Here is a 20,825-nt window from a genome sequence, read left to right on the forward strand (position 1 = left end):
GATTAGTCGAAAAATTATATTTTAAAAAAATGTCTGTATATATATATGTATGTACGTACGGAATGTACATTGCACAGTCTCTCTAATTTCCGCAATTTTTAGATATTGGATTAAATATTTTGACAATGAATAGAATATCATTAATGGATGGTCGACATTGAATTTAATGAGAATCGGTGAAAGGGTTCATTTTTTTTTTTTTTTTCATGAAGTTGTGAATTTTTCGAGAAATGTCTGTACAGGCTGTAATTTTTGGAAATTTTGAAATATCTACGAGGAAACGAAAATTGAAAAACCCGCTTGCTTTAAGGACATGAAGCTTTGCGAGCGGAATAAAATGATATGGAAACAATATGCAAGTTTCTAATTTGCATACATAGGTGAATCGTAAAATATTTTCGCGTAAAAATTCCTCGGGACGAGACTCCTCGCGTCGACGATGCAAATCGTAACGTTTTCTTTCGCAATACGCCCGTCGTAATTTTCTCTATTGTGCTTTGTTTCACGGCAAAACTCGAGACAAAGGAACACGCGATAATTAACCATGCTGGACCTCTTCGCACCTATTAAATGCCTTCTGCAAGAAGAATCCGTTCGTGTTGACAATGTGGTCTTCAGGCTGCACTCGCGTTTCACCGTTCTCCTGCTGCTCGTTTGCACGATTCTCGTAACTGCCAAGCAATATATCGGTGAACCGATTTCTTGCATGACCGATGGTTCCATCGGTACGAAATTCTGCTAACCTTTGAGAGCTTTGCGTGTGTGTATATTTCAAATTTCGAAAAAAATTATAAATTTCTTTGTTTGTTTTTTTTCTCTTTTCGTTACGTAGAAGGGCGCAGAAATGAAATGTCACGTAAAGATATGGCGCATGCTTGAAAATGTTTTTCTTTTCTTTTTTCTTTTTTTCCAGATATCTATTTCGAATCGTTTTGCGTTGTTGCATCGGTTACAGAATTATTTCTCATCGATAATAGATATCCCTTTCTAGCAGACAAAGATCCTGTAAATGCGTATTGCTGGATCTATAGTACGTTCACGGTATCCCGACACCTGAAGGGTATTCCTGGACGAGGCGTAGCGAGTGCTGGCGTAGGACAGGCTCTTCCAGATGACGAAGCCCGTCATCATCGATATTATCAGTGGGTCAGTTGAATATAGAACGCTTATGATAGGAGACAGGTTGAAAGTCCTACGTATCGAAAGATACGTCGTTTAAAGTCGTGTCGTATTTATCTCTCCCTTTCCCTTCTCTCTTTCTCTCTGCCGCGATTTAAGTAATATATTCTTATCGATTTTAGAAAATCTTTCAAATTGAGTTTCTTCGAAAGCTCCAAGCTGAATTTTGAAAAATCAGAGTATCCCAAATTTAATCGAAGCAAAGTCTCTTTATTCATTTCACATACTCTCAAAGCTAAAAGTTCACAAGCGTCTTTATATTGAGTACGAGATATCTCTATTAGACACTTTCCCCGGAAATTCGCCGAGGAAAGAGATCGACCTCGAAATTCGTCAAAGAAATCCTTAAATTCTTTTTCGATGGGAGCACTCGGAAAAATTGAACGAGCGAGAGAAACGCACGCACGTGCGCGCGCGTGCTCTCAAATCGGTCGATCGCATAAGTTTTCGTGTCGAGTACACGCACACATACGTACGTACACACATACATACATACATACATACACCGACTTGTACCTCGTATGCGAGATGCATGATAACGATTGCACCTCATTCCGATGGTCAGGAGGCTCCCGGCTCTCGGCGCATGCAAACGTATTGCACGGGCGTGAATGAAATCTGGAACGTGAACGCGCGAATAGGAAGGAAACATCCGGAGAACGGAAGGTGGCAAGCAGGAGGAAATGGAAATAGAGATCGCAGATCGGCCGTTATCCGCGTCACTTTGTATCGCGCGATCCGCGTCGTGAATATCGCGCGAGAAGTCTCCTCCAACCAGAAACACGCTTACGTATATCTTTCGAATAAAAGAAGAATAAAAATTTTATATTAGATAAAAAAAGATATCTCTCCTTCTCCCGCTTCTCCTTTCTCGTAAAAGAGAAAATAATTCTAAAGACTATACGCTTATATATATAAATATTTTTGCAATCTTTTTTAATATTCCCTCGATCATTTCGCCATAGTACATGCACCTTTTCTTTCTCTCCGCGAGTTTCAAATAAGAACGAAAAGTTTAACTTGGGATAAAACAAGAATGATGGAAGGATTTTTTTTTTTCTTCTCCCCCTAATGTTCGATAGGTCTGCTTCGTTCTTGGCTTACAAGCGATCCTTTTTTATATGCCACGCGCTTTATGGGGCATCTGGGAGAGAGACACCATAGGCCTTCTTTCGCGAGATCTCGCCTCTCCCTTTCTGAGAGACGCTTGGACCGAGGAGAGGAAGCAACGACTCGTCGAGTATTTTACCAAGACGAATCTGCACAGTCACAACTTTTACGCTATACGTTTCTTCGTGTGCGAGATGTTGAACTTTTTAAATTCGGTAAGTACAAGTTCGGTAAGTACGTTTTCTTCGCGTTAGACCTGCAAAGGTACTTAAGGATTCTCCATCAATCGACCGGCGCCGTGTGACGTCAGAAGCAGGAAATTGCGCGAAAATAAAGGCGAATAATTAATTCTTCCTGGATTCCTGGATCCCTTTATTAAATGCAATCGAAACTTCTGCCGCGCAAACCCCGATTAGCGTATTGAAAAAATACAATCGCTTTATCGCGGTATTTATAAACCTGTAATAGGAAAGATCAATATCGTCTTTCGTTAATAGATAGGACAGATATATCTGTTGGACGTATTCCTGGAAGGACAATTTAGACGATACGGGCCCTCGGTGAGCGCATTCGTCACGGAGGAGAATCCTTACGACAGGGTCGATCCCATGGCGCGACTTTTTCCGAAGATGACGAAATGCACGATTCACACGTTCGGGCCGGCGGGTTCCGTGCAAACTCACGACGCGCTCTGCGTACTCCCGTTAAACGTGGTGAACGAGAAAATTTTCGTCCTTCTTTGGTTCTGGCTGGTGTTTCTCGCGGTCGTCGGTTGCTTGGCGTTAATCTATAGGTACGTAAAGTTTGGTCGACATCATTGGTCGGTGTCATTTCGTATTACGATTCATTTTCTAGAATCGTAGCCTTCTCTCAATCCTGGGCGAGAGTGTACCTTCTGCGAGGTGCCGTTCGCGTGCTCGAGAAATCTAAGGCCGAGCGTGTTGTACGAGTACTCCACTTCGGTGATTGGTTCCTCTTGCACCAACTTGCGCAGAACGTCAATCCCATTGTGTACAGGGAGCTGGTTAATGAGATAGCGAAAGCCTTTGCGACCAAGAATTTTATGGACTTTGTTTAAATCTTCGAGATATATATATATATCTCGCAATAAAAAAAAAAAAAAAAAAAAAATGAGAAATATTTAAGAAAACTGTGTAATTTGTTGATTTCAATAAAGACAAGTTATTGAAGAGAGACAAAAGTTACTAAAGATGATTAAAAAATTCTAAATTAATTAAAAGTATTTAAAAATTAATAAGATTTTTGATAAAAGATGTAGGAGGGAACCGTTGGAATTTCCCCTCGACATCCTATACGTATATTGAAATCGACGAACGCGACGAGGGGCGGATACGGCGGCATGAGTTCTTTTGTTCATCAACGGCGCATTCAATTGTCACCCGAAACAGAAGCGGAACCGAGACACGCTCCTCTCGTCGTGTATCTCCATGGGAACGCGAGTCGCACCTCGGCCAAATTACGCGAGTTACGATTCTAAGGGTTAGGGATTTTAGGGTAGGAATTCTAACGAATCTTGTCGCGTCCAAGATCTCTCGACGCTTCGTCTCTCGGTTCTCGCGTTCTCGCGTCGACTCGTATAACGGAATACGCGAGCATTCGCATTGCCAAGGTAACGGAAACAGACGACGATCGGTCCTCCTCATCTCGGACTTGTGTGCAGCGAAGAGAAGATTTCGCAAAGTCAAAGCTAAAAAGCTAGCAAATATGCGCGAGATAGCCCATCTTCAAGCCGGCCAATGCGGCAATCAGATTGGGGCCAAGGTACGTTTCGACCCTTTGAATAATCTCCGGATGAAAGAGTAACCTACGTCGATTCAACACTCAAACTAAAAATATCATTGAGATATTCGCGCCTAATATAATTTAACAAGATTAATGAGAGATAAAAATTTATCGTTCGCGATACGCGAAAAATCACGGACGACTATTCTGTCCTAGCGCGATAAATTTTTTTAATCGTATGTAGTATTCGAAAAGAATTTTTCGAAAAATTTTCACGCGTCAACGGGGGACACTTTATCATCTCATCGACGATTTTACAGTTTTGGGAGGTGATCTCGGACGAGCACGGGATCGATCCCACGGGCACGTATCACGGCGATTCGGATCTGCAGTTGGAGCGGATAAACGTCTACTACAATGAGGCGACAGGCGGCAAGTACGTGCCGCGCGCGATCCTGGTCGATTTGGAGCCCGGGACAATGGACGCGGTACGTTCGGGTCCCTTCGGCCAGATATTCCGGCCGGACAATTTTGTTTTCGGTCAGAGCGGCGCCGGCAATAATTGGGCCAAGGGCCATTACACCGAGGGCGCCGAGCTCGTCGACTCGGTCCTGGACGTCGTGCGTAAGGAGGCCGAGAGTTGCGACTGCCTCCAGGGATTCCAGCTCACGCACTCGTTGGGCGGCGGCACCGGAGCCGGCATGGGCACCCTGCTCATCTCTAAGATTCGCGAGGAGTATCCCGATAGGATTATGATGACCTTTAGCGTGGTACCCTCGCCCAAGGTATATATGTCTTTCCTTCCATTTTTTTTTTTTTTTTTACTTATATCCGGGCTTATACTCGCGTATCTAGTGTAATCGTTTTAAAGCAATAGTTTCCAAAGATACCCCACGTATTATCGAACAATATCTCAGACGACTTTCGGGGGAATAGCGTATAAGATTGGATTTTGCGGCCGATAGGTACAATGGATGCGAGATAGAAAGAGAACGTTGGTCAAAAAGGAACCCTTTGTCCTTAATAGAACGATACAACGCGCGTATAGTCGCGCGTACACCGCGATCGGGAGAGACGCGTTCTCTCCGCAGTCTACGTATGTCCTGTCCACGTACATCCCTGCCTCCTTTCGACGCACAGGTATCGGACACCGTGGTCGAGCCCTACAACTGCACCCTCTCGGTGCATCAGCTGGTAGAGAACACGGACGAGTCGTATTGCATAGACAACGAGGCGCTCTACGACATCTGCTTCAGGACCCTCAAGCTGACCACCCCGACTTACGGCGATCTCAATCATCTGGTTAGCGCCACTTTGAGCGGCGTCACCACCTGCCTGAGATTTCCCGGCCAGTTGAACGCCGATCTGAGAAAACTCGCCGTCAACATGGTCCCTTTCCCGCGACTCCACTTCTTTATCCCCGGCTTTGCTCCTCTCACCTCTAGGTTCTAAATTTATCACCCTTTTCTCTCTCTCTCTCTCTCTCTCTCTCTCTAACGAAAACTCATTAAATTTGAAAAATCTCAATTTTAAAGTGTGATCTTTTTTTTCTCAATCGAAAAAAAAATATTATTCGCTTTGTGTAATTTTTCGATTCCCTAATTCGTGATTGACGTTTCAGAGGTTCGCAACAATATCGGGCATTGACGGTACCCGAGCTCACTCAACAAATGTTCGATGCTAAGAACATGATGGCCGCGTGCGATCCGCGACACGGTAGATACTTGACGGTGGCCGCGGTGTTTCGCGGTAGAATGTCGATGAAGGAAGTGGACGAGCAAATGCTCAACATTCAAAACAAAAATAGCAGCTACTTCGTCGAATGGATACCTAGCAACGTAAAGACCGCCGTATGCGATATACCTCCTCGGGGCCTGAAAATGTCCGCGACATTCATCGGCAATTCCACGGCTATTCAGGTTCGTTTATCGATTTATCGGTGAGTGAAAAGAATTTATTATTAAAAAGAATTTTAATCTTAAACTGTTTCGGGGGAGGGGGGGGGGAAATAAATCAATTTTTATTCAAAACTTTAATCTAATCTCAAATTTATCGATCAATTTCTTTTCCGCAACTTTCCTAGAATAACTTTCCAAATTACGATTCTTTTTAAAGTAGAATAAATTTTTGATAAGAGAGATATTTTTGAGGCATTTCATTTTTATTTTATTTATTTTTTTTTCTCAACGTATCATTTAAGAAAGAAAATCATCCGAAAGTGTGAAATCTCGATGAAAATATGTCGATATAAAGGCGATATCGTTAGAATGCCCCGAAAATTTGATTCTCGCAGGAATTATTCAAGAGAGTTTCGGAGCAATTTACCGCAATGTTTCGGCGTAAAGCGTTTCTGCACTGGTACACCGGCGAGGGTATGGACGACATGGAGTTTACCGAGGCTGAGAGCAACATGAACGATCTCGTGTCCGAGTATCAGCAGTATCAGGAGGCGACCGCCGAGGAAGAGGGCGAATTCGACGAGGAGGAGGAAGGCGAAGGTGAAGACAAGTGAAGATCTCGTCCCATCTCCGGAAGATGTTTATCGAGTGCTCGCGTACACCTGCTCCTTCCACTTTCCGCTCCTCTTTATATAGTTTATATCGTCGTCCCCGGTGTCCCGGTTAGAGTGTAAAATAATATGTAACCGAGCCAACGTCGGCCGACATCCTCTCGTTGTTCCTCGTCTTCCGCGCGCGTATCCTATCGTCGAAAGTACATAAAATAAAAGGGGGAAAAACCCCCCCCCCCCCGCGAAAAGATTCTCTTCCATTTTCCTCGCGTAAGAAGCTCATTTCTCTCGCATCCTCTTAACCGCGTCTACCATACAAAGCGAAACAAAGAAACCCACTCGCGTCGTTTTGAGCTTTGCGCCCTTTGGGTTTCCGGATAAATTTTCCGATAGCTACGAGAGAGATAACGCGAAATATACGTATCGAGGAAACGTTTCCCACTTGCTCTCCTTCAAGTAGCGCAAATCATCCCGATGGCGTATCGCTCTCCATCGGTTTACGTACTTGGGTCGGCCTTAATTTAATTAAAAATTGGGAACGATCTTTTTCGCCCCCCCCACTATGTTTTCTACATTTGTATTTGCGATATTGCTTGTTATTTCCATGAGAGACGTTCGATTAAATTTTATCGTCTATTCTACTCTTATTGTGTTTTAATTTTATATATACAATTTATGGTCAATATATATGTGCGTTTTGCGATTAGCTTTATTAAATGCGGCTTACTTTGTCCGCGCGATTCGTTTAACCGGCGGTAAAGTAAAAATCAGGCGATTTATTTCGGAAAAACTCCACCCGTATCTTCAAATCGATCCTATATATTTTCGGAAATTCGTGAATTGAAGATTTTACTTTCAAAACCGTTTTAAATCCGTACTAGAAAATCGAGATTATATGTAATATTTAAAAGAGAGCTTTTGTAATCTTTATTATTATTATTTTTTCTTTCTCAGAGATATATATTTTTTTAGAATGAAATTTAAAAATAAGCTGCACAGATATGTTTGTCCACAACAATCTGTCTACTTGTCGCGAGGGTGTTTACATAATCACGACGGAAACGAGGGTGGGTGGGAAAGTCGGACACTCTGCCAGGCAAACGTGTGGTTTGCAAAGGAATGACTAATGATAATAATGCAGGCGCAATTAATAAACTCAGGATTTAGATCACAGCGTTTTCCAGTTTTCCCTCGTTGCGGCTCCTCCTGCAATTTCGCGTCTCCGCTCGATCTTCCTTAATGACTCCGGTCGCAAACGACCATACGTAATTATATAGGAGAGGAAAAAAAAAAGGAAAATAATCGTCGTATCGTTTTTTCTATCATTTGACAAAAAAGGACGCATTTACAAGCGTTCACTTATCGTCGACGGGATAAGCAAGAGAAACGACTTATTCGACAACGCTAGGGGCTGACATGTTTTCCGATATAAATAAAAAATGTATGCCATGTATCACGTAAAACGGATACCGGATCGATTCTTTTCGAGTTGCTCGTATATACATATGTTTGTGCGTTTCATTGTACATCCTTGTTCGACTGTGCATGGCTCTCCGCTTTGACCAACCGTCTTTTAAAATTTTCAAATTTATTTCCGTAAATTAATTTTATAAAAAACTTTTTACAATCGATATAATCTTTCAACAATCTTTCGATTTAAGTAATTTCTAAAAATTACTCGTAAACTATGTATAGAGAAAATTTTATTAAACTACCGACAAATGGGTCAAAGAATTTAGGGATAAAAAAAATTTCTAAGAATAAAATTGCTATTTTAATTTTTAAAGTAACCATCCACACGTTGCAAGCGGAAATGAGCGGTTTAATAGGCGTTTCTTTATAAGGCGAAAAGTGCATGCATTTGTATGACGTAGCATGTATTTTGTTAAGAAGACAAGTTGATTACGCGGAAATTTTTCACATTTGCTTTGTTTACAAGGCGGTGTATACAAGGCGATGCGTAAGCGCGAGCTGCAACGAGGACGAAGATATCCCATCGCGATCAGCAAGGCTGTCGATACACGACATTGAACGAAGCGAGCCAGGAAAGTGTACATAAACATGTGTTTGTTCTACGATTAATGAAGTACACAGTCTTTATAATTTTGCGCGCGACCCGTATTATTATCTCTCCGAGCGCTCGGGATTCTATGAATAATTGAATCGCACGTAACACCTATATATTAATTATAAACGAAGAATGTAGCGTGTTTCCACGAGCTCGTTGCGTACTCGTTGCGATAATTCATTTCTCGCCCCGGAAGTAGCACTCGAGTTGACACACCCAGTCGTTCTCGATCGAGGAAGTATCGAGATCGATGCAAAATCATGCGTTTATCAAGGAGAGCAAAGCCGCGAGAATATATCGTACATGACACGTGGAAATAAAAATATAAAATATACGATAATAATATCGTAACGTATAATAACAAGTCCGCGTTACGTTCCCTTAATCTATAAAAGGAGAGGATAAAAATATCGAGGGGGGGATATAAAATAAAGTAAAAATTTATACATAACAATGAGCTATAAAATAGAAAGCAAAAAAGAAAAAAAAATTCATCGCGAAGCTAATAAAATCGAGGAAAAATTATAAAGGAAAATTATGACAATGTAAAAGAAGAGGATGAATTCTCCTCGATACCACCGCGTGCCACATTCGATCGGTCGAGGTTCCCATGTTGTTCTGTTCACGCTTCGCGGTGCACAGACAACATCGTATATAGACGCGCGAATAATTACAGAAAGCGATTGAGAGTACCGAGGGGCCCGATGGGAAGAGAGAATGAAAGAGAGACAAAAGAGAGACAAATCTCTCTCTCTCTTTTTCTCCCTCTCATCTCGCGCTTATTCGCGCGTATACATTCAAGGTGGCATGGACGCGCTTTTTCTCACGATGCGAATCGAACAACCGATACTTTTCTTTTTTTTTTTTTTTCCCCGCCCAACCGATAATAGCTTTGTCCTTCGCGCGAATGACCGCGGCGAGTCATCCGCAAAGGATCTAGGTGAGCGAGTAACGGGGGTCCCGGGGGCCTGACCCACCCCACTTGTCGGACACCACGCCATTTACCTGGCTACCTACGAATTCGCCTTGAAATTATTGGTAGGGAAAAAGAATTTTTTCCGAATCTCTCTCTCTCCCCCTTGGATCCCCCTGCACGCGCTCTACCACAGAGCAAAAACAATTCGCCGGGGATATATAAGTGATCTAGCGGGGTACGCGAGATGTGTAGTAGTCAGTCCACAGTACCGACAAGAGATCGCAAGTGCCTAGAGCAACATGTTCAAGCTGGTGAGTAAAGTGATATACTCGAGGCGGAAAAGCGTAGACGGGACTTTTCTCTGGGAAACGTGTCTATATATATATATTGCGGGATACGATATTTTTCCCAGGCAATGCACGACGAAAGTCTCTTTTAGATATTTTTCTAGGATTTCTCTTTATAAATCTCTTGAATTTTGTTTCTCTTTCGTTTATATTAAAAGGAAACGTCATCGTGGAGAATAAAATTCTTCTCGAGAAATATATATATTTCTGAATAAAAGGAATATTATAAAGAGCCGATTGTGTTATATTTTCGAAATATAAATATTTTCACACAGATCCCACAATATATATTGTATATATATATGTATGTAAAAATATTTATATTTCGAAAATATAACAATCGGCTCTTTATATAATACTGCTTTCATCTACAGATAAAATTGATCTCAGACTGTAAAAAGAAAGAGAGAAAGATTCAACTCGCAATATCGTGAGAAATTCTCGGGCGATCCACATTCGCTATGAACTTTACCTGCTGCCGCGGGCGCGATTTTATCACGGTAGAATACGCTCTCGTTTCATTCATATCGTATGAATAGATACGCAGTTGAAATCACCCTGGATGTGCGTAAATAAAGCCGAAGGCTATGCAAGTGAACGACGCGAATTGTTCGCTTAGAAACTTTGCATCTTTGTCATTTATAATAATCTTGCATTGGAATTTTTAAAAGGGAATTGATGCTGCGTGTGTGTGTGCGTATAATATGTTTTCCCTATTATAATTCATTTAATTTTTTTTCATTTTTATATATCTATATTTTTTATATTATTTATAATATTTACAGTTTTCCTCACTATAAATTAAAATATATATATATATATATTTTAGGTGTACAACTTTGCTTCCGCCGTTCTTTTTCCGAAATTCGAGGCTTTATTGTAAAAAACTGGTTATACATTTATGATTCAAAGTATTGTCCACTCCCAATGATCGTGCCAATTCTTTTTGACTTTGACTCGAGTCTTCATTAAGTAATGCCTCCAATTCTGCATCTTCGAAAATCTTCTCTCTTCCACCGCTATGCCGGTCTTCGACGTGAAAATCACCGTTCTTGAAGCGTCGAAACCACTCACGACACGTTCTTTCACTAATAGCGGCTTCGCCATAAGTATTTGAGAGCATTCGATGAGCCTCAGCCGCAGATTTCTTCATATTGAAGCAGAAAATTAAAACCTCCCGCAAATGACGAGAATTTGGCTCGTAAACTGACATTTTCAATCGAGAATAACTTTATGACGCAGACACAAATCGACTAATGTTTCTATGGGATTATGTTGACAGATGCCCAAGTTTATCGCGTGACGTCTATGATCTATTTATTTCGATCACTACTTACCGCTAAAGCCATCTATAGGAAAACGGCGGAAGCAAAGTTGTACACCTAATATATTTATATATCTATATAATTTTTTAATTACACTTTCTTCTAATTAAAAAATATATTATAAATCGTGATCTTTTATTTTTCGCTATTCAGTTTTATCAGAGCTTGATAGAGAGAAGCGTTTCCTGACACATATTTTCTCTCTACTAAAAGACGTATATATTCGCATAAAAATGCTTTCTCTATATTGCACGATGGTATTAAAAGTTGTATATCAAATCTCGCCTCGAATTCACGTCGCGATTTATGTGGACCGTCTACTTAAAATGAATCCGAGGGACATTTTTCACCCGGTGTCCACCGTACACTTTACCGCAGATCCTTCTTCTCGCGACCGTCGCCTACGCCTCCGCCGGTGGTCTCTACTCCGGTTACGGAGGAATCTACGGCTACGGCGGCTATGGCGGTTACGGCTACGGTAGCGGCTACGGCAGCGGCTACGGCAGCGGCTACGGCTTAGGTCATGGAGTAGCGGCGATCGCACCTGCGGTCACATACGCGCACGCTCCAGTTGCAACGAGTTACGCCAATACGTACAAGGTAAAAGCTCCCAAACGTTCAACCGGACGTTACGACACGGGTTGAGGATTATCAGCGTAACGGCAATCACGTGGCCAACAGCCAGAAGAAGATTTAAGTCTTATTCGCTCGTAATTCACGCGAACGAGCTCTCGCGTAAAATTAAATATGGGCAAGATGAAGTTTTCGCGCATACCAGCGCTTTCGCTGGTAGAGTATATTATTTCGGTAAAACATAATTTGAATGGGACACGATAAAGTGACAGTCGATTAAAGTTTAATTGAAAAGATTAAAATTTCTAAATTTATAATTTATTAATTATGTTATCAAATTTCAAAATTTAAAATTACGTGTGTCTAAATATAATATAAAATAGAGTAACGGATAAAACAATATGTTCTTCCTTCTCTTTTAGGTCGCGGTTGCTCCGACTGTCACCAAGCTTGCCGTTGCACCTGCCATCACCAAATTAGCGTACGCCGCACCTACAATCACAAAGGTGGCTTACGCTCCAACTTACGCATCACCAGCGGTGAGCTACGGTCATTATGGATACACGGTTCCACCATCGGTCACCTATCTGCAAAATAGTCTCGGATACGGTCACGGTCTTGGATACGGTCTTGGTTACGGTTCTGGACTCGGCTATGGCCATGGTTACGGATACGGTGGATACTATCATTGATATTAAAACTGTCGAAGCAAAGTCTTCGAGAGTAACGTTGGTGGAAAGGTGATGGCTGGCATCGGCTATGTGTACAACGTTTACAATATACGTTTTCATCTTTTACATCGTCTTGATTTCTTGATGACACGTCCAATCTTTTCCAAATTAATTCCAAATTAAAATCCACCCGGAAGCTAAAAATGGCGTCGCATCTCGTCTCATCTAGTCATTTAGATCGTCCGAAGGACGTATACGAATAAAGATCAAGGAACGATCCTGCAGATAATTATATCGTCCAATCAATTGTCCGAATTACCCTTTGATATCTCGCTTTATACGTTAATATTATTCGATATTGCGTATTAATTTTTTTTTATCGTATCTCGTGCGCCTATATTTCTCGTTTCCGCGGTTGCTTTAAGCGACTTGGTTTAGCGAGACAAGCCGTTACTGATCGATATCGCGATCTTATACCCGCAAAGATCCGTCACGTCTGACCGAAGACAGGATTGCTAGAGGCTTTTATACATTCCGTCTTACGTTAGATCAGTTATTCGTCCATCCAGCGGAACGCAAGAGATTGCGCAAGGTGAGAAGGAGGAGCGTATAGAGCAGCGTGTGAGAGAAGAAGCGAGGCTTAAGAGTAGATCAAGGCTAAGGCGAGGCAACCGCGAATTCTGTTTATCCCGATCGACGAACGGATCCGTTTTGATCCTTTTACTTTGGCGTAACTTTAATTTCGCGATTTTATGTAATAACGCTTTATATAATGTAGCATGCACTCGCGCCTCATTAAAATTGCGTCTGTTATCCTTTCAATATTTGATCCCGCGTAGCGATATTGAATATTTTATGGAGAGAGACTAAAGGGTCTTTGAATAAAGAGTCTCCTGAATTTCTAACTCTCTATTCTTATAGAATAATATTTGATAAATAATATTAGAGTTAAAATATTTTTATCCATAATTGAGATTATAAGATCAATTATATTAGGTGTACAACTTTGCTTCCGCCGTTTTTTCCGAAATTCGAGGCTTTATTGTAAAAAACTAGTTATACATTTATGATTCAAAGTATTGTCCATCGCTAGCCACTACTTTCTCCCCCTTTTTGACTTTGATTCGAATCTTCATTAAGTAATGCCTCCAATTCTGCATCTTCGAAAACCTTCTCTCTTTCACCGCTATGCCGGTCTTCGCCGTGAAAATCACCGTTCTTGAAGAGTCGAAACCACTCACGACACGTTCTTTCGCTAATAGCGGCTTCGCCATAAGTATTTGAGAGCATTCGATGAGCCTCAGTCGCAGATTTCTTCATATTGAAGCAGAAAATTAAAACCTCCCGCAAATGACGAGAATTTGCCTCGTAAACTGACATTTTCAGTCGAGAATAACTTTATGACGCAGACACAAATCGACTAATGTTTCTATGGGGTTATGTTGACAGATGCCCAAGTTTATCGCGTGACGTCTATGATCTATTTATTTCGACCACTATTTATCGCTAAAGCCATCTATAGGAAAACGGGGGAAGCAAAGTTGTACACGTAATATATAATCTTTTTAATCGGACGCTTATTAAAATATTTAATTATGCGTGAATTTATTTTGACACGCAAAGATCTTTAAAAGATCATGTGTCAAAGATGAAATTTTTCGTCTTAATAAAGGCAAGGTCGGACGATTAATTTTTTATGCACGTGACAAGACACGCGCGCAGACCGTTTCACAAAACGATTCGACTTCTTTAAAGTCAACATCTCTGTCCAAGGTGGATCGATAAAGGTGACACTCGGCGAATTATGCGTTCTCGTTTCGCAAAAATTTAATTTGCGCCGGCGGTGTCCCGACGAATACAGGGTGTTTTAAAATCAACGAATCTCTTTCAATTACAATTTTTCTCGGTTAATTTAACTAGGGGCAAGATTGTTCTTTTTCGAACTATTACCTATATATTTTCACGATTATATAAAATTTCTTTCATATTAAATAAATTAATTAATTTTATTTAAATTCTTATTAATTATACAATCTTAAAAAAAAAAAAAAATTTGTTAAAGTAAAATCTATTTGAGATTAATCGAATAACTTTGTTACTTTTTAACTTTTCCAAAATTTTGTTTGAGAAAAGCCTTCATTTTCACGTTAATTATTTAAAAAGTATCGTCTTCTCGACATTTTACGTCGTGGGATAATGGACTTTAAATTAACGAAAATTCGTCGTAAAAAGGAGCATTCGGTAGTTGTTTACTTAATTTATATATTAAATGCTCGCGCTTCTCTCTTTTATTCTTTGTCATCGCCGAGCACGAGGTGGCGAAATTTGTGAAATATTACAACAAGTCAAGGGTCCGGGCCGCTGACGGTCTTGCTTATTCATTTATTTACTTTCTCACTTATCGTTGCGCGCGATCGTGCTCCAGATTTATTAGAGCAGGTCTCTCGTCGTCTTTCGCGGACTTCGGCCATGCCGATGAGAAATGCGCGTATATACAAACGACGTTCGTTCTTAAGGTATAACGCATCGGAAAAACGAAAATGCATTTCCTCGTAGCGATCGTGGAAAAGCGTGGAACGTGCTCTGAAATTGGTAGCCGGGAGAGAATAACATCGATCAGAGAAATCGCGAGATTTTTTTACTCGTCACAATACTAATCAGTCTTAATTAAACAAATAGTGTAAATGTAAATAGTAGACAATATAAATATTAGGTGTACAACTTTGCTTCCGCCGTTTTCCTATAGACGGCTTTAGCGATAAATAGTGGTCGAAATAAATAGATCATAGACGTCACGCGATAAACTTGGGCATCTGTCAACATAACCCAATAGAAACATTAGTCGATTTGTGTCTGCGTCATAAAGTTATTCTCGATTGAAAATGTCAGTTTACGAGCCAAATTCTCGTCATTTGCGGGAGGTTTTAATTTTCTGCTTCAATATGAAGAAATCTGCGGCTGAGGCTCATCGAATGCTCTCAAATACTTATGGCGAAGCCGCTATTAGCGAAAGAACGTGTCGTGAGTGGTTTCAACGCTTCAAGAACGGTGATTTTCACGTCGAAGACCGGCATAGCGGTGGAAGAGAGAAGGTTTTCCAAGATGCAGAATTCGAGGCATTACTTAATGAAGACTCGAGTCAAAGTCAAAAAGAGGGAGAAAGTAGTGGCCAGCGATGGATAATACTTTGAATCATAAATGTATAACCAGTTTTTTACAATAAAGCCTTGAATTTGGGGGAAAAAACGGCGGAAGCAAAGTTGTACACCTAATATATATATATATATACAGATTTTTTTTTATATATGTATATTTTGGAGAATAGAAGCTTCTTTTGGGAGATTTTTTTTTGGGAGAGAGAAAGAGAATTAAATATTATCGGGTATTAATATCGCTAAATATTTTTCAATTATATTACCGCGAGAATAATATAAAAGCCAAGTCCTTCTTTCATCGCTCGTATGTTTCGTAAAATTATGTTTTTCGTCAAATATTATAATTCTTATAGATGCATTTTAAGATTTAAGATTTAACTTATATTAAATTTTTATCGAAGAATGTAACGTGTCTATTATAACGCTAATCGTAATCTTTCCATCGGTATCGCACGAATGCATTGTAACGAATGGCTCGCATACTTTCCATTGTAAAGCGAATGTAAATGCAGCATGGTAACATCACGTATCAATTCTATCGCATAGTGCATGCGTGATACGGACAGACTGTCAATTAACGCTCGGACTTTGCATACAACTTGTAATAAAAGAAACCCGCGCGTTGGCGTTGCGTAATAACGAACTGCCGTGGCCGGGTTTATTTTGGGATCGCGAAGTAAGTGATTTTGACTGACATCCCTATGGGATTGAACGATGGGCCTTGTTGCGTATAGGAGAGTTATGTGATTTATTTGCTCGGGAAGGTCGCTCGATACTTTCTACGGCGATTGTCGCGGGCTCGCTACGAGGCCTCGTCAATCTAGCAAAATTCGTATAGATACACGCGTCATCTACGAGTGCAATTTACATTTATCGATAAATTTGATAAATATTTATTAATTATATAAATCCGTATTATATTAAATACGAATATTTTTGTTACGCGTAAAAAAAAAGTATATATTCTTGCGCGCTTATTCTCTCGAATAATTTTTATCTATAAGATATGTATTTTTTTTTTTTTTATTTTTGCGCTGGTATATTGAAGTACGCACTTTGTAGTAACGTTTATCTTTTTTCAGAATTATCTTAAAACGAGATGTAGCGAACGAATGTATTTTTCGCGCGCGAAATATCGTGGATGATAAATCTTTATTAAAACTGGATAAAATAACGCACGTCGAGATTTGTCTCGCGATATTTATACGAGAATATATTTGAAGAATCTTTCTTTGGATTTGCACGTGTTGAAATTACGAATTTAGAATGGAATTATATTACGTAAAACGATTGTAACGAGAGGCCTCCTGACTTATGTACGAGCGCATTTGGCTTTGCGCGTAATTCGAGCGTTTCGGCGTAGGCCGGCATTAAAATTCCCTTTGAGGCCTAAGTACTATAAGAGGATTACTTTCCGTTCAGTTCAACACATATCTAGTTTCGAACGCGTCAATGTCCGTTATCGCCGATAATAATAATTCTACGTACATGGTACAATAAATAGAGGACTGTATGCAAACGTAAAATTTTAATTAATTATTATTTTTCTGTACATATATATATATATGCGTTTATGTGTATATGTTATAAAAATTATAATCCTTTAGAACTCATCCACGTTGCTCGGATCCAATGTCAATCGATTCTGCAAATGGAAAATTGCTCCCGGAAAATTGTTTCAGAGAGGAAGTACCTCATCCTCAGTGGATAAAGAACAGATTCTAGGAAATGACGTTAAAAAGTAGGTTCTCTTTCACCTACAATTAATTTATTAAAAATTTATCTAAAAAGCTGAATGTCGAAGTGATATCCTCGTGATTCAACAGTGGCTGCGTCTACACGCACGTGGATCAAGATTTTCCAGATTCGACGAAATTTACCGTACGAAGGATTTAGATCGTTTAAAAAAACGGACAAAGGGCAAAGGGGGAGCAGGTTCGTCGACGATATCTATCGCTCCGATGATCCATAGATTGGAAAATCGGATATACCGTCTCTCTCTCTCTCTCTTTTTTTATATAATCTCTTTTTTTTATATAATTACACGAAGAAAGAACAGATTCTAGGAAAGAACATTAAAGAACAGGTGTCCTCCTCCTTTCCTTTAATTAAGTTATTGATTCTAAGAAGCTAAAAACGTCAAAGGATACTCTACCTCGTGATTCAAAAGTGGCTGCGTCTAATACACGCACGTGGACTAGGATTTTTCCGGATGTGGCGAAATTTATCGTACGAGAGACTTAGATCGTTTTAAAAAACGGACAAAGCTCCGATGATCGATAGATTGCATAATTGAATATTGTATAATTTTCGATTATTAATCGTTTATCCCTTTTAACAATATTGCGCTTCAACCAATATACAATATATTATATACGTACATCAACTCCCTGATGGGGAAATAATCTGTTATATGCATGAATTAATGGCTGTAACAATACTTCGCTGTATGTAAATAATTACATAATGCTTGATCGAGGAAATAAATTATTAGTTCATTAATTTAATAATAAATTAAACATATATGTGCAAATCTATGGAACTATACGCGTTATATAGATATTCATTCGGCGTATCGCGGGACACATCGTTGTAAAATTTTAATATGTCAGGCTATAATATACGTGTCGTAATTTATCAACGTAGGTTGATAAGAAATAAAAAGGCAAAGAGAATAGGGGATACCGAAAGATAGGATGCGCCTTGTGTAATGACGTTTAATATTTTATGCCACGCACACGCGATTGCGTATATAGAGAAGCGATCGATAGTTGACGTTACCGTATGTCTAGGTAACTGACATAGCATAGTTGCTGCGATTTTCGTCGGTGCAATCAGTGTCACGCATTGCCATTGTCGATGCGTGATTGCGCAAGAACGATGACAATCTGCGTAACGCGCAAGCGGAGAAAAAGGACACAGACGAACGCGCGCACGGCACTCACCAATATTACATGCTGTCTTATGCGAAGTGCGTTGCACGAAATTGTGCAAGTCGAGCATCTACTTTCGCGACTTGTGTCACAATGCCTCCCCCCTCCCCCCCTCCCCCCTCCCCCTCCCAGATTTGTTTTCTGGCGATTCTGGTTCGCGACCTGTTTCATCGTCGTAATGTACAGTAGACGTAACAGCCGTTCAATCTGCGTTATTGGGTCATTTATCGAGGCAGGTATATGTCAAGAAAGAGAGAAAAATTTTAAAGATTACTTATAAAGGAGAAATTCTAGAAAAAAATTTCCGAGTAAATATAGAAAAATTTTTTCAAGATGAAAAAAAAAGTCAATTTCTATAGATATAAAAATATATGTATATAAAAATAAAAAATTAATATAAATAATTTTTAAAGGTAAGGGAGAGAGAGAGGGAGAGAGAGAAATTTTAATCGATAAAAATTTTATCCTGTGTATGGATTATACATGTATATCTGAATAATATATATCGTGGATATATCTAGAGGAGTTTTAAAGGAGCTTCAAATTAAAAAGTTTTAGGAAAGGAGTTATTATATTGTGTAAACATATTCTGTTCATGTTTATTAAGGGGGCCATATACCTTTCTCGGGCAAAAAAAATAGCATCGTCATGATTTTTTTTTTCGACGAAAATGTAAAAGCTACGAGGATCGGTTTTATTTCACGAATAAAAGTACACATTTTAGATTGCACTTTCTGATTTTTGTTTATTATTGGTATGGAAAGTGCTTTACCTAGAGCCCCTCGCCCTAGGCTCCGAGCTGGTTCATCTGAAACAAAGAGATGAAAAAGAATCTGAAAATTTATGACATTTTGTAGTCCTTATCGGATGCTTTTTGCAATTTTTTAATTATTTCTATTTTTTTTCTTTTTTTATCTTAACAAAATGAAAATTTTGGCCAAAAATCGATATCTTAAGTTTGAAAGTCCGTCATTTTGTTAGAAATCAAAATTTTAAAAATCCCATCCGATAGGGACTACAAAACGTCATAAATTTCAAGACCCTTTTCGATTTCTTTGTTTCGGATGAACCAGCTCGCAGATTCCGCCGGTACCGCAAAACATGCAGGGCCTAGGGCGAGAGGCCCTAGGGAAGATTTGTAGGGAAAGTACTTTCCATACAAATAATAAAGAAAAATTTAGAAAAAACAATCTAAAATGTGTACTTTTATTCGTGAAAAAATCGATTCTCGTGGCTTTTATATTTTGGCCGAAAAAAAAAATCATGAAATATGCTATTCCCCCCTTAAAACAACGTACGTAGCGTAGAATAAAATCGCTCGACTGCCGTGAGTAAGGCGATCTAACTCGTAAAAGAAGAAGGGTTGCCTCCTAAATGACCAAAGTCAGGGTAAACAATCTGAAAATGCACTTTGCGCAAAACCGATCAACATTTTTTAATTGAGATTTTACCAGTCTAATGACTGACATATATTTTTAAAATATTCAAATATAATTACCAAATATCACACACACACACACACACACACACACATATACAAATTCAGAAAATGATAAATTATTAGCAATAATTCAAAAATTCGATGACAAAATTGCCTGCGCGTTTTTTTCTAATTAATATTATCAATTAAACGACTATCAATGTCACATGTCTGTACGTCAAGAGTTAATGAAGGAAGTGACAAGCTTTGTGACCCGTTGTTGTCGCTCGAGGCAAAATTTGAGTTCATATTTTGGCCCTGTCAATCGGCTCGAAAGCTAATATGTATACATAATAAATCGTTTAATAATTATGTACGATTGTTCCGGATATATACCTTGATGGAGAATTTAATGATCGATAGTCGAGGCTATGTCATTGAACCTTGATTCAAGCGTATGCGTTCGCACAAAGAAAGAAAGCCCGAAGATAAGGTCATCGATAATCACGGTCACCCTTTCGAGCCTAACCCTCGCGTGTCCTTCTCGGAGAGACAAAACGATGATCGACAAGTACGTCATCTACGTCGAGGCTACCGTCGTACGCTCGCCGTACGGTGAAGGGTCCGCGTAGAGGCCACGAACGAGATCGGTAGTCCTTGGCAGTGCTCCTTCGTCAGCGGCGCGGCAAAAAACGAGCATCAGGGAACGACGATGCGAGCGAGCGTACGAGGAAGGCGACAGGAATCGCCGCCGGGATCGGGTGCCGCCGCGCCGGAGGCCCGGTCGCGAGAGGAAAAGTGGGAGAGGTCAATCACGGCGGATATAAGGGGTCCTAGACGCCGTGTCCAGGCATCATTCGCTCTTCGGCACTCCCG

General features: G+C 39.9%; 3 protein-coding genes across 3 annotated transcripts; all 3 read left to right on the forward strand.

The window, feature by feature from the left end:
* The first annotated feature begins 518 nt into the window (after positions 1-518).
* On the forward strand, positions 519-3,367 carry LOC138939389 (innexin inx2-like). The gene is made up of 5 exons (XM_070307107.1): positions 519-725; positions 995-1,146; positions 2,262-2,504; positions 2,787-3,082; positions 3,145-3,367. Exons 1-5 carry the CDS (start codon positions 545-547, stop codon positions 3,365-3,367), a joined length of 1,095 nt encoding a protein of 364 aa, XP_070163208.1. The 5' UTR covers positions 519-544.
* Positions 3,368-4,014: 647 nt separating this feature from the next.
* LOC138939310 (tubulin beta chain) lies at positions 4,015-6,544 on the forward strand. The gene is made up of 5 exons (XM_070306980.1): positions 4,015-4,071; positions 4,353-4,817; positions 5,173-5,477; positions 5,654-5,951; positions 6,326-6,544. Exons 1-5 carry the CDS (start codon positions 4,015-4,017, stop codon positions 6,542-6,544), a joined length of 1,344 nt encoding a protein of 447 aa, XP_070163081.1.
* Positions 6,545-9,618: 3,074 nt separating this feature from the next.
* On the forward strand, positions 9,619-12,567 carry LOC138939280 (cuticle protein 64-like). Its single transcript, XM_070306931.1, has 3 exons — positions 9,619-9,836; positions 11,576-11,797; positions 12,193-12,567. Exons 1-3 carry the CDS (start codon positions 9,825-9,827, stop codon positions 12,460-12,462), a joined length of 504 nt encoding a protein of 167 aa, XP_070163032.1. The 5' UTR covers positions 9,619-9,824; the 3' UTR covers positions 12,463-12,567.
* Positions 12,568-20,825: the final 8,258 nt, after the last annotated feature.

Source organism: Polyergus mexicanus, unplaced genomic scaffold (genome assembly GCF_030449975.1).
Source record: "Polyergus mexicanus isolate NDT 795.1 unplaced genomic scaffold, iyPolMexi1.0 SCAF_14, whole genome shotgun sequence".
Lineage (NCBI taxonomy): Eukaryota > Metazoa > Arthropoda > Insecta > Hymenoptera > Formicidae > Polyergus > Polyergus mexicanus.